Source organism: Mchenga conophoros, linkage group LG10 (assembly GCF_057382185.1).
Source record: "Mchenga conophoros isolate Kocher_MC1m ecotype Shallow Benthic linkage group LG10, M_conophoros_male_GT1.1, whole genome shotgun sequence".
Taxonomy (NCBI): Eukaryota; Metazoa; Chordata; class Actinopteri; order Cichliformes; family Cichlidae; genus Mchenga; species Mchenga conophoros.
In genome coordinates this window covers 20,530,139-20,542,674 of record NC_140535.1, presented here as the reverse complement: position 1 = coordinate 20,542,674, position 12,536 = coordinate 20,530,139, and the positions used below count along the sequence as shown (strand labels likewise).

The following is a 12,536-nucleotide window of genomic DNA, read 5'->3' as shown; positions in this document are numbered from 1 at the left end:
GTGATGCCAGTGATGCCCTCCAAACACCAGAGTTGAGGCCAGAAAAGTACAACCTATGCCACTGGATGATGAGACCAACTGCCTGCTTTCTGTACCAAGACACAGTCTCATCACACAAAAGGAAAAACAAAGCACAGCCACCGAAAAGACAAAACTAAAGGCAAAAACTGGTTATTTGGACCTGAAAAGAGATAAATAAGCACAATGTCTCTCTAGTTTGAGCCAGAATTTAAAAAAAAAACTTAATCAAGGAGAGACTCACTGTGAACAAAGTGAAAAGGGCAGACATGAAAAGATCGATCTCACCCTGTCACCCTCGGTGCTGTCCCGCAGCCTCAGTGACTCCAGACCCATCACTCTTACACCTGTGGGAACAAAATGCTTTAAAGGCTGGTGCTTCAACAGATCAAAGACTAACCCCCATCAGTCTGGCGATAAAGCAAGCAGATCCACCAGTGATGCCATCTCCACTGCCCTCCATATTGCTCTTAGTCACCTGGAATGCCTTAGATTTGCTGTAAGACTGCTCTTTGGCAACTATACCTCGACTATACCTCGACTTTTAATACCATCATCCCTGACAAGCAAACACTGCAAATGGTGTTAAGGTCAGCTTAAAAAAGGACTATAGGATGTCCTTTAACCTCTCTGTATGGGAGTGCTAGCTCTCACCAGAGCAAAAAGAATCTGAGACCGCCTCATCCTGGCCACCACTCGTTCAGCCATACCACCCTCAAGAAGGAAGTGCAGAAGCATCAAAAGTAGCCCATATGGAAAAGATATATCTTATAAAGTTTGTATCTGTCTTGTGTGAAACTTGTATGAAAAGCATATAAGAGTGAAAACAGATATAAGATCCCTTGAAAAATTATATAATGAAACTTGTATGTTTTGGATACTTACTAAAAAAATGTATGAAAGTAATGAGAAAGTGGCCACTTTCATGAGTAATCACATATAAGTTTTTACTATTTCTTTTCCATATGGGAGAACAAGTTGATTAAGAAATAGCTTCTCCACATGGGCGGTAAGGACACTAAATACACACTCCTAACACTGATAACACACAGTGTTACTTTATGCTGGAGTCAGCCCAAGGATCTTTTGCACATCTTCAGCTCATTCAAAATGCTGCTGCCCGCCTCTTGACTGATACCCGCAGGCACAAACATATAACACCTATCCTGTCCTCTCTTCAATGGTTTCCTGTTCATGACAGAATCTATTTCAAAGTCCTAACGCTGGTTTATAAATGCCTAAATGGTCTTGGTCCTGCATACCTTTCCAAGCCTTATATTCCTTCGCAGGCCCTTAGATCAGCTGACCAGCTGCTTTTGGTTGTCCCGAAATCTAGGCTAAAACATAGAGGAGAACTAGCGTTTTCAATTATGGCTCCCAAACTTTGGAATACGCTGCCTTTCAATATTAGATAGGCATCTTTGTTTCCTGTTTTTAAGTCACTTTTGAAAACACACCTTTTTTCTATAGACTGGTGTGAGTTGATATGTTTATTATGTGTTTATGTGAGTGTCATTGTTTTTGTCTTACCCCTTTGTTTCTGTACAGCACTTTGGGCAAACTTTCTGTTTTTAAATGTGCTATATAAATGAATTGGATTTGGATTTGGACAGTATAACTCTCAGATCCAATAATTTGGTTGTGTGTGATTTAAGCAACATGCCTGTTTACTTGTGTTTGTTACTTTTTGATGTCTGCTTTCATGACTTTTCTGTTACATGTCTGTATTTCATTGTGTTTTTTTCAGTATTAATGCACCTTCAGATGTAGCATCTTATCTTATTTTATTTTGTCTTATAACCTGGTCAGCAGGTGAGGCTAAAGCAGTAATGCACCTCCTCTGTGAATTTAGCTGTGGGGAGCATTTATCAGATTCAGTTCTGTAATACATTTTATATACGTTTTTATATATTTTATAAATTTTATATATTTAACACGAGAGGCATTTGAACAGGTATCGAGGTATCGAGTTAAAACTAAGTGGGGGAAAGCTGCATGATGGGGTGGGGTTAATTTGCAGCCGTAAACAAGGCAAAGGTGGCAAGAGGTGGATGAATATGTTATTTTCTGGGGAGGCTCTTAACCTACATTCCAATAAAGCCAACCCACTGAGAGAGAGAGAGATCCACTGAGCTCCTGGAAGTCCACAGTGTTATCGGGATGTATTTAAGCACCATCTCAGTTTAACTTTGCACGGTACATGCTTAACTCGATAGTAATCCTACATTTTGAGGTTTTTTTTTTTCTGAATTCCACATGTCGGACATGCTCTGAGACACTGGTCGGACTCGGACTTCACTCCTGTAGGCCTATTTTATTTGGCGACCTGCAGGTTATTTTATTTGGTCTGAGCATCGCCGCCGGAGCACAGCGGGAGCAGGACAGCCTCACAGCCTCAGGATGAATGTACCTGCCGTCATGTTGCTCATCCACTTGACCCACATTCATTTGAAAGGTAAAGACACTTTAATGCATTCAATAGGTTATTTCAATTATTCTTCGTACTTTAAACAGATTAAATTTTTTTTTTATTTTTTGTTCATGTGCCAGCATGTTTGATGGACACGAATATCGAGAAACACGAAGGGGCAAAAAATCTGCGCAGCATTATTTACACTGTTAACTGCAGGATTGAAACCATGCGCTCCCCTTTCAAAGAGTCTCGTCTGTCCTGCAGTGATCTGAGACGGACTGAGGTGTTATTCCTGCCGCAGAGGGTGGAAAAGTCTCAAACACACTGCGAGTGCTCATTTCAGCGTGAGCAGAATGATCTGAGAGAAACAAAACGAACACAGACCCTAAAATTCAGGATGCGATACGGACGCTCTGATAGGCTTGAATTTGCATTGCCGAGAATTTGTGTAAGCGCTAAATTGCTCAACGGGACGAAACTGTATCAACCATTGTGACGAATTAAAGTATGAATGATATTATTTTACGTTTTTCTGATTTTTTTTCATCCACTGCAACATGAATGAACATTTCTTCCACAACTTGCCACCCTGAGACTCATCTCATCTCCCACAGCATTAGAAAAGTTTGACTGTGTGATGTTGTCTATAAGCGCCTAATTAACTCTTAAGAAAATCACCACTTCCTAATATGAAGATCAATAAATTATATGTGTTTAATACTGTAGGCTTTGTTTTTTTTTTAAAACAAAAGGGGGACATTAATAATGAGCAGTGCTAACATCATGACGGAGGCATGTGTGAGTCAGGCGGCAAACAAGAGACCACACAACATTCACACTTCAGGAAATTATCAGCTGCATCACTTACAAGAGTTTATTTAATACATGTTTACAGAACGGACCCCATTTTTTACATTTTAATTCAGTGTCCAGGACGCTCTTGAGTTTACTGATTTAATCTATGAGTCATGGATCAACAAGCAGCTGACAGCACAGGTTGCGCCAGTCCTTCCCTCTTTCTGGTCAGGCATATTTTCTGTGTTCAGCTCACCTGCACTACAGATGTTTCCAGTTGTGCAGCCAGGGAGGTTCAACTGCAGAAAATACAGTGAAGCAAGAGCAATAATTCAGCCAGTAGTGAAACCCATTACTGTTTTTACAATTCAGTGTTTTGGGCTAATTTAGGTTTTGAAGTTACAGTGATGTGAATCAGAGGCTCCTCAGCTTATCTCAAAATCATGCTTATTTTTAAAATTTGGAGAAAAAAATCTGCAAATTGAAGAAGTTTTGATTTTATTAATATATTTAATATATTTACAGATATGCATAAAATCATCATTTGAGTATGTATTGGCGTTGATCACCTGATATTTGACCCGTTGGTGACTGAATAGAAACACTCGAGGTGAACAGGCAGCACAGAGGCAGACATGATGTCACTTTGTGTTCTTTCTCCACTGCTCTCTTTATGTGTGAATGTTCCCTCTGCCTCAGACAAAGGTGTGAAATTAAGTCTATCTTTATGGTTATTGGAAGACTCTCGAGACACCGGTATACTGTTTTCTTCCATGACTGCCTGAGTTCTCTCAAATGTGGTCATATTTCAAGTAAAGCAGGCTGTATCTCTCTTTCTATGTTCATCATACACAAAAACAGAACAGAGTGTTGATCCTTTGATGGAAGTGGCCTGTAATTCATCCAACAAACAACTCAGTCACCAACAATTTGAACATGAATTAAAACATGATGCATGCAGTGCGGGATTATACTAAACTCCACAAATTTTGCACGAGTAAGTTCTGGCTTTAAAATCAAAGAGTGAGATCACAAACTTAAAAGAATCGTGCTGTGAAAATAACATTTCCATCATCCTGATTTCATCTTTTTTTATATTTCTTGCACTTAGGTTTTTCAGATTATCAAACAAATTTTAATATTGGACAAAAACATGCAGTGCAAATACGAAATGCAGTGTTCAAATGCTGATTTTATTTATTAAGGGGAAAAAGTCGACCTGACCGTGTGTGAAAAAGTCATTACAAGGCATTACGTAAAAAGACTATGATACCAACAATCAAACATGGTGGTGGTATACCACTATAGTGTGACGGTCTGGGGTTGCTTTGCTGCTGGAAGACTTGTTGTAATTGATGGAACCACGAATTCGTCTCTCCAGCAGAAAACCCTGAACAAGAGTGTCCAGAAGCTCGAGAGCACTTGGGTTTTACAGCTGTTTCACGGAGTTGTTCTGACCCTTGAGCCATATTTTGTGCCCATGAGAGGGTTTTCTTTCACAGTCATAGACATAACAGCAGCAAGAGTTTATACCAGGGGTGTCAAATGTACAGCCCGTGGGCAGGATGTGGTGTCCAATACAATTATATCCACCCCACTAGATAATTTTATGTGTCAGTTATTATTGGCCCGTTAGTAAGTGGGAGACTAACTTTAAACCCTGCTGAAAATCCTTGCAGGCAGGGATGGGACTGGCACACCATTCAGCCAATCAATCGGCCATTGTGTGAAGGAAGGAACGGGGCAGACGTTCCAAGACAGCAAGTGTAGTGCTGCAGGTCAAGTACACAGAGAGATGGCAGAACTGCCAAAACCTTTTTTATCTGTAATGTCCTTACTCGTATTGGTAAATAGACTAGTGGACAGGACAAAGGGGTTATATATGAAATATAATGTTTGCAAGTATCTTAAGGACCTCATCATTTTACCTACATTATAACCAATTAAAATATCTTTGTAGAACTATTGCTATATTTTTGCAATTTCTGCCGCCCACTTGGCCAGACCCTTTAACTGGATAAATAAAGGATATATGAAAAGTGCCAAAAACTACATGCTGACAGGAATGTTTGTAGCTCAAGATGAATTATATGAATTATACTGTTCACGAGGGACCATAATTTCACATGTTATGGACCAACGAGTGATTTATAGCTTTTATAGCGATTTTTGGCGGACAATCAATTTTTGGCAAAACACTGGTTTCAAATGCAAGCGTGTTGGGAAAAAGTGAAGCAAACTGAGCAGTGTCTGGCTGCATTTCAATGCAAAGCTGAGTGCAGAATTTATAGAATTAGGGGCTGGCTACAGTGATACCTTTTTTTATTTTCAGCTATTTTCTATTGTGGAGGACAAAAGGTTTCAAACTTCTCCAATCCTGTTTTATGACTACTGTTAAAAAAATAAACAAAAATAAAAATAGAAAACTGGACAGTCTGAGCAATGAGCTGCCAGAACTTATTCTGTAATTTTGCAGAGTCACGCTGACAGATTTCCGTTTTTGTAACAGCAGCTTTTTCTTTAACATGTAGAAAAACAGTTAAAAAATTTGACTTCTTTACACAGGAAGCAGAGTTTCACCAGTTTGCCCACTTATGTTTAAAGCAGGCTGTATGTGGCCCGTGATATAAAACGACTGACACCTCTGGTTTCGAAGTACTGAAACAGGCATTCACAAAAAGAAGAGGTCACAGCCACATTTCACTTTCTCTTTTATTAGTTGCTGCTTTTAGCTTCAGTCTCACAGTCCTGGCAGCCTGCAGGACCTTCGGTCACTAGGGAAAAGTGAGTATTCCTCGATTGGCGTCAAAGAGGGTTCCACGCTACAAACTTCCCTAAGACTGCTTTGGTTGGTGTCAGATTGCTAGGGCTGCCTGTAGTTTGCACTGAAGATGGCAATTTGCCTCCAAACACCCACTGACTAAACATCAGCAAGCAGTAGTAAATCTTAAAAAGCCTGAAACTTTCCGTAAGCCCTCACTATGCGCCTGTCACACCTTTATTTTAACTATATCGTTTATTTATTGTATATTAGACAATTTTTTTCTTTTTTCTATTATTTTTTTTTATTATTGTCAACTGAATAGAGAATTATCTATTTTCCTTAGCAACCAGTGGTTACTAGGGCGTTACTGACGGGTCTCTATGACCAGGGCTTTAGAAATTGATTTCACAGCAACTGCCAGGAACCTGAAAAACCACATAAAAGTGGTCAGGGAATTTTTGTTGTTTCTACATGAGTGGTGTCAATCATAAGGTTCAGGGGCCTGAATTGATCCTCAAAGACTCAAATCTGGCCCATTTGGAAAATTGGATCAATGTGAGCTGTATGTGGCCCTCAATTTAAGATGAGTTCAGCATCGCTGTTCTACATATTACATAAAGCATGGAAAAAACTTTAAGTGCATTGTTTTTCTTAATATTTATGTTGAAAGTAAATCGTTGCATTGTTTAAATTGCATGTTTTCTATCGCAAATTTTTACAGTACTGTTAATCACTATTATTAAAACTGTGGATCAGGGCCCACATTTGACATGACACAAAGAAAACGGGGATTCGGTTTAACATACCAACACTATGAGCCTTAAAATTCCCTATTTGGAGAGCTCACTCATTAAGTCAGGTAACTTTACTTACACTGTAAGTGTACATAGCAACAAGATCACATAAACAAAGATTAAAAAAAAACATGACAGTAACCATTTAAATGAGATAACAAAATAAAATTGTATAAACGCCCTGGGTTAAATTTATAAAAGGGCTTAAATAAAAAAATCATTTAGAAAATTAAATGCACAAATAAAATCCAATGTAATGGAAACATGGTTTGACAAAACCACGAAGCATCTCAGGCTTGACTTGTGTTTGCGTTTGATTTAAAATTGCGAATCACTGGACCGGTTCTTATGTGGGAAGACAGATTATTCCAGAGCCCAGAAGCAACAGCAGAGAAAGCTCGCCTCGGCACGTTTTTTAGGAGAGAGGAGACCACTGAGAGAAGTTTTCGGGAGGATGACCTCAATGAACTGAAGGGAAATTGGGGAATTAAAATATCCATAACATATTGTGGATCTGATCGGCAGAGGGCTTTAAAAACTGTGACGTCTTTTCTTTATTCCCTGGTCAGTCACATTCACTTGCATTCCATTGAATGTGCTTTCGTTTTTTATGCTTAATGTGCAAAAAAACAACAATAAAAGCTGGTGGATCTAGCTAATCATTACACATTAATAATAAATGATTAATAAACCACGTGTGCACTGGCCCTGTTCTCTGGCACAGTGGGTTTGAAGTAAAACCTTGACTCGTTGTTTACATCTGTATTCTGATGAGAGCGAGGACATTCAAAGTGAATGTCAGCATTTTTTCCTCACTGTGTCATGTTGTGAAGTGACGAGTTTGGACCCAAAATGCAGACTCACAAGTAAATACAAAAATTCAACAAAATATAAAAGGTAGGGATGGACCAACCTGATATTACGTATCAGTCAATGTAATCCGATCCATTAAATATCACAAAAATATTTCACAAAACTTGCGACATGGCGTAGCCCAACTCGTGACCTCACGTCGGAGCGGTATGCGTCACGTGATAGAGCAGCTGTGGCGTGCAAGACATGTCGGCGGTCTGGTTGAGCATTTGTATTTTATAATCAATGCAACTGTTTTTTTTTTTAATATCTTGCTGCATTTTGTATAAGTTCATACTCAAGTTTTAAAAAACAAAACACTAAAGCTATTCTGTTATACCTGTATGCAAAAAAATACACTGCACCCAAAGTTCAGCAATACTGATCAATCTAATAAACCTACACCATCCTCCCTATTCTGATATTTTAAAGAGTACTTGGGGGAAATATTAAACAACAATCAACTTCCAGCAAAAAAACATAAGGAACTACCCACCACCCTCTGCCTCATCGTAATCAACTTTAATTTAATGCATGTGTAAAACAAATGCACGGAAATCAATAATTGTTCTACAGTAATTAAATAGATTCAACACCTTTCTTCAACAGAATTGCAGACTGCACAGATGGTACCTTCCCAAAGGAAAAAAGAGTACATATCCTACTAACTATTAGACTTAACAGTTACTATATACAGTAATGGACTTATTTACATTTTACATCACATGAAAACTTTGGTTGTAAGATTCAGATAATTATTTATTAAAAGCTCAACATTTTAAATGAGAATAAGAAAGAAAAGTATGTCTTTGTGCCCCCTTTCCCCTGTTGATGCCCTACCTGCCCCCCCGGCAAAACTTTGCTAGACCCGCCCCTGCACAGTTACCAGCCGTCAGCTACACGTAGAAAGTAATATTAAATAAATTCTAACAACAGATTATCAAGCTTAAACGTGCTTCTGTTATTCAGCCGCTGGTTTCCTCTTTCTGGTGCGAAGTGGGCGATGAACAAACAAGAGAGACGGACTCGCAACAGAAAAGCCGATCAACTGATCATTGATCAGTTTCATGATTTCAAGTAGCAACAGGAGAGGGAGAGAAGAAGAGGCAGTCGCTCTATATATCGGTTGTTAAGCTTAACGTGGGAATGCTTACAAACACATATTTCTGCTAAGTAATTAATTACTTACTTAGTTACTTTTTAAAAACACGATTTACAACCTGAATAATAATAGATACTTTATTGATCCCCATGGGGAAATTACTTGTTTTTCTCTGCATTTGACCCATTCACTCAGTGAAGCAGTGGGCAGCCCACTAAGCAGGCGCCCGGGGAGCAGTGTGTAGGGACGGTACCTTGCTCAGGGGTACCTCAGGGTAGCCGTTAAGTGGATTCGAACCGCCGACCTTCCGATCATGGGGCGACCACTTTACCTACTGAGCTATCCCTGCCCCTATAGGTGATAAAGCGATAGATCTTTCAGCCCAATTCTACTTTTTCTACATAATCCATCATACAAAATGTAATCAAATGGAAAAGTCTCTTTTTTTAAACTTGTTTTATCAGTTTTAATCTTTTAACTTTATGCATCAAGTAAAAATTTAATTATATGCAACATTCTCTGACTTGAATAAATTAGTTTAACATTTAAACCTATTTTCTACACATTCCAGCACATAAAATAAAATATTTTTTGTGTTTGCACTCAGTCTTTCAAGTAGATGCAAGTAAAACACAGCAGAAAATAAATAAAGTCAAAGACTCAGAGGTCCTGTTGCTCTATTTTCACCTGTAAAGCAGGACTGTGGTAGGTGGAGGTTTACCCTGGTGCAGGTGTGCCGCGGTCAATGGAAGAATCCGTGAGTTTCTCTGTGAGTTTCCCATTACGTCATAGCGCACTAGGTGCTTGCTCGGAAGTTTAGCGTTTTTTTTCGCTGTAAAAAGAAGTTTTCTTCCCACGCACGATGGACGCTAATGTTTTTGTCACTTTTTATGGAATCAAACTCAAAGTAAGGTCAGTACTTCCAAGCTTTAAACACTGCACGCTCATACTCTCTCCTGCACTCGATATATGATCCATTGTTGATCTGCACACAGCTGTTGTCACTACCTCACTGTCATGAGACATTCTCGCAAAAAATCACGGTTTTAGTAACGCAGTAACGCAGCGTTCCCACGGGAAAGTAACGGTAATCTAATTACCGTTTTTGCAATAGTAATCCCTTACTTTACTCGTTACTTGAAAAAAGTAATCAGATTACAGTAACACGCCCATCTCTGCTCGTAAGCAGTGTTGGTCAACTTACTTGAAAAAAGTAATCAGTAACTAATACTGATTACTTCCCCAAAAAAGTAATCTGGGTACTTTACTGATTGCTTATTTTCAAAAGTAATTAATTACTTAGTTACTTTTTAAAAACATGGTTTAAACCTGAATATGTGATAAAGAAATAGATCTTTCAGCCCAATTCTACTTTTTCTGCATAATCCATCATACAAAATGTAATCAAATGGAAAAGTCCGTTTTTAAAACTTGTTTTATTAGTTTTAATCTTTTTACTTTATGCATCAAGCAAAAATGAAATTATATGCAACATTCTCAGACTGGAAGAAATTTGTTTAACATTTAAACCTATTTTCTGCACATTCCAGCACATAAAATAAAATATTTTTTAAAATATCTTTCAAATAGATGCAAGTAAAACACAGCCGAAAATAAATAAAATCAAAGACTAGCGGTCCTGTTTCTCTATTTTTCACCTGTAAAGCAGGACTGTGGTAGGCGGAGGTTTACCCTGGTGCAGGTGTGCCGCAGCTGTCAGTGGAAGAATCCGCGAGTTTCTTTCCCATTATGTGGTAGCGCACTTGGTGCTTGCTCAGAAGTTTAGGGTTTTTTTTCGCTGTAAAAAGAATTTTTCTTCCCACGCACAATGGACACTAATGTTTTTGTCACTTTTTATGGAATCAAACTCAAAGTAAGGCCAGTACTTCCACACTTTAAACGCTGCACGCTCATACTCTCTCCCGCACTGACATATTATCCATTCTTGAGCTGTTGTCACGAACGTCGCACTTGCTTACATCATTGTCATGAGACACTCACAAAAAAATCATGGTTTAAGTAACGAAGTAACGCTTATTACCTTTTTTGCAATAGTACTAAGTGAATATGACAAGAACAATAAAAGTTTTTAGATAATTGATAGGGAGTTTCTGAGGAAAGAAAGATGGGTCACAAATGTGCCTGTTTTCTTGCTGAAACTTTGAGAACTGCTTTGATTAACAAAAAAAGTATTTTGAAATATTCACGTGTCTGTTTTTACACAGAGTTCTGCTAAACAGCTATCACTGATATTCCTTTAGCATTTAGTATAACGTGTGTACATACCGGAGCATTGAACAGCTTAAGGACCCAAATGTGTTTCTCAGGACTGTGTTTTACATCCAAAAAAGGCAATAAAATCATGTATTTTAAGGTTGAAATGCTGCACATGTTTTATGAGGTAATAATGTTACGTTAGGAAATTACATTAGGAGACAAGAACACTCTGGGTTTTGGGACTTTAACGGTTTATCTCTGCACTCTGATTCTTGTTTATCATCAGCATGAACAAGATGAGACTTTGGCCTGTTTGAATAATCCCGGTAATTGTTTCAAGCCCACAGAACATCAGGTTCATTGTTCATTAGATAAAAACTATTTTACATGTTTCTGCAGATTGATTCATTTCTGCCCTGCTGTTAATATTGGTTAAGCATTTTAACAGTGTGAGTTTCCGACCTTAATATTTTTCTTCAGTATCATGATCAAGCAAACAGAATGAGGCTCTAGTGAGCAGCTGCCATGATTAAACAATGGTAATAACAGATGATAAGTAATGATAAATGGTAAATTAAGCCCCAGCAGTGCTGTTTTGCTTTATTTTCCCCATCCCTGTTCCTCTTAATCAAAGCAGGTAACACTTGATCTATTTTGTGTAGAAGAAGAGACAAAGTGACAAATGCAGAAAAAGCTGATATCTGTCACTGGGATAGCCCAGAGAGATTTCTGTGTTTGTTGAACCAGCTAACGCTAAGAAAGCCTGTGGGTTTGTCACTCTTGGTTTCCAGTATACCTCTTTGGTATGAAAAAAAAATTAATACAAACTGCTGAAGCTCAAACTGAGCAGCAGAATGTGGGAATAAAGGTGATTTGAGGGACTTTGAATGTGGCACAGTTGTTCGTGTTGGTCTCAGAATTTTCCCACACAACCATCTTTAGGGTTTACGGAGGATGTTCCAAAAAAGAGGAATAAAAAAATCCTGTGAGCGGCAGTGCTCTAGGGTCTTGTAAATGTCAGAGGTCAGAGGAGAATGGCTAGACTGCTGTGAGCTGATAGGAAAGCAAATGTAATACAGAGTGGTTTTTGAAAAAAGAAAACAGGGACCACACAGCTAAGAACAGAAAATTAGGCTCTAATTTGCACAGGCTCACCGAGACTCAAAAATCCCAACCCCCTGGTCGCCCCGTGGCTCAGGGGGTTGGGATTTTTGAGTCTCGCATCTGTAACCGGAAGGTCGCCGGTTCGATCCCCGGGCTCTCTGTCCTGGTCGTTGTGTCCTTGGGCAAGACACTTTACCCTACCGCTTACTGGTGTTGGCCAGAGGGGCCGATCGCTTCTGTCAGTCTGCCCCAGGGCAGCTGTGGCTACAGCTGTAGCTTGCCTCCATCAGTGTGTGAATGTGAGAGTGAATGAATAGCGGCATTGTAAAGCGCTTTGGGTATCCATGTGTATCCATCAACTGATGGCAGCAGGATAACGCACCATGTCAAATCATCTCAAACGGGTTTCTTGAACATGGCGATGAGTTCACTGTACCCAAATGACCTCCACAGCCCCCCAGATCTCAGCTCAACAGA

At 39.0% G+C, this 12,536-nt stretch overlaps 1 protein-coding gene across 1 annotated transcript in view; it reads left to right on the top strand.

The window, feature by feature from the left end:
• The first annotated feature begins 2,070 nt into the window (after positions 1-2,070).
• Positions 2,071-12,536, top strand: part of rxfp2a (relaxin family peptide receptor 2a) — a 40,234-nt gene continuing 29,768 nt past the window's right edge. Inside the window, exon 1 of the mRNA XM_085289242.1 lies at positions 2,071-2,473. Within this exon, the coding sequence (XP_085145368.1) occupies positions 2,419-2,473 (55 nt within the window). The 5' untranslated portion in view covers positions 2,071-2,418. The remainder of the gene's footprint in view (positions 2,474-12,536) is intronic.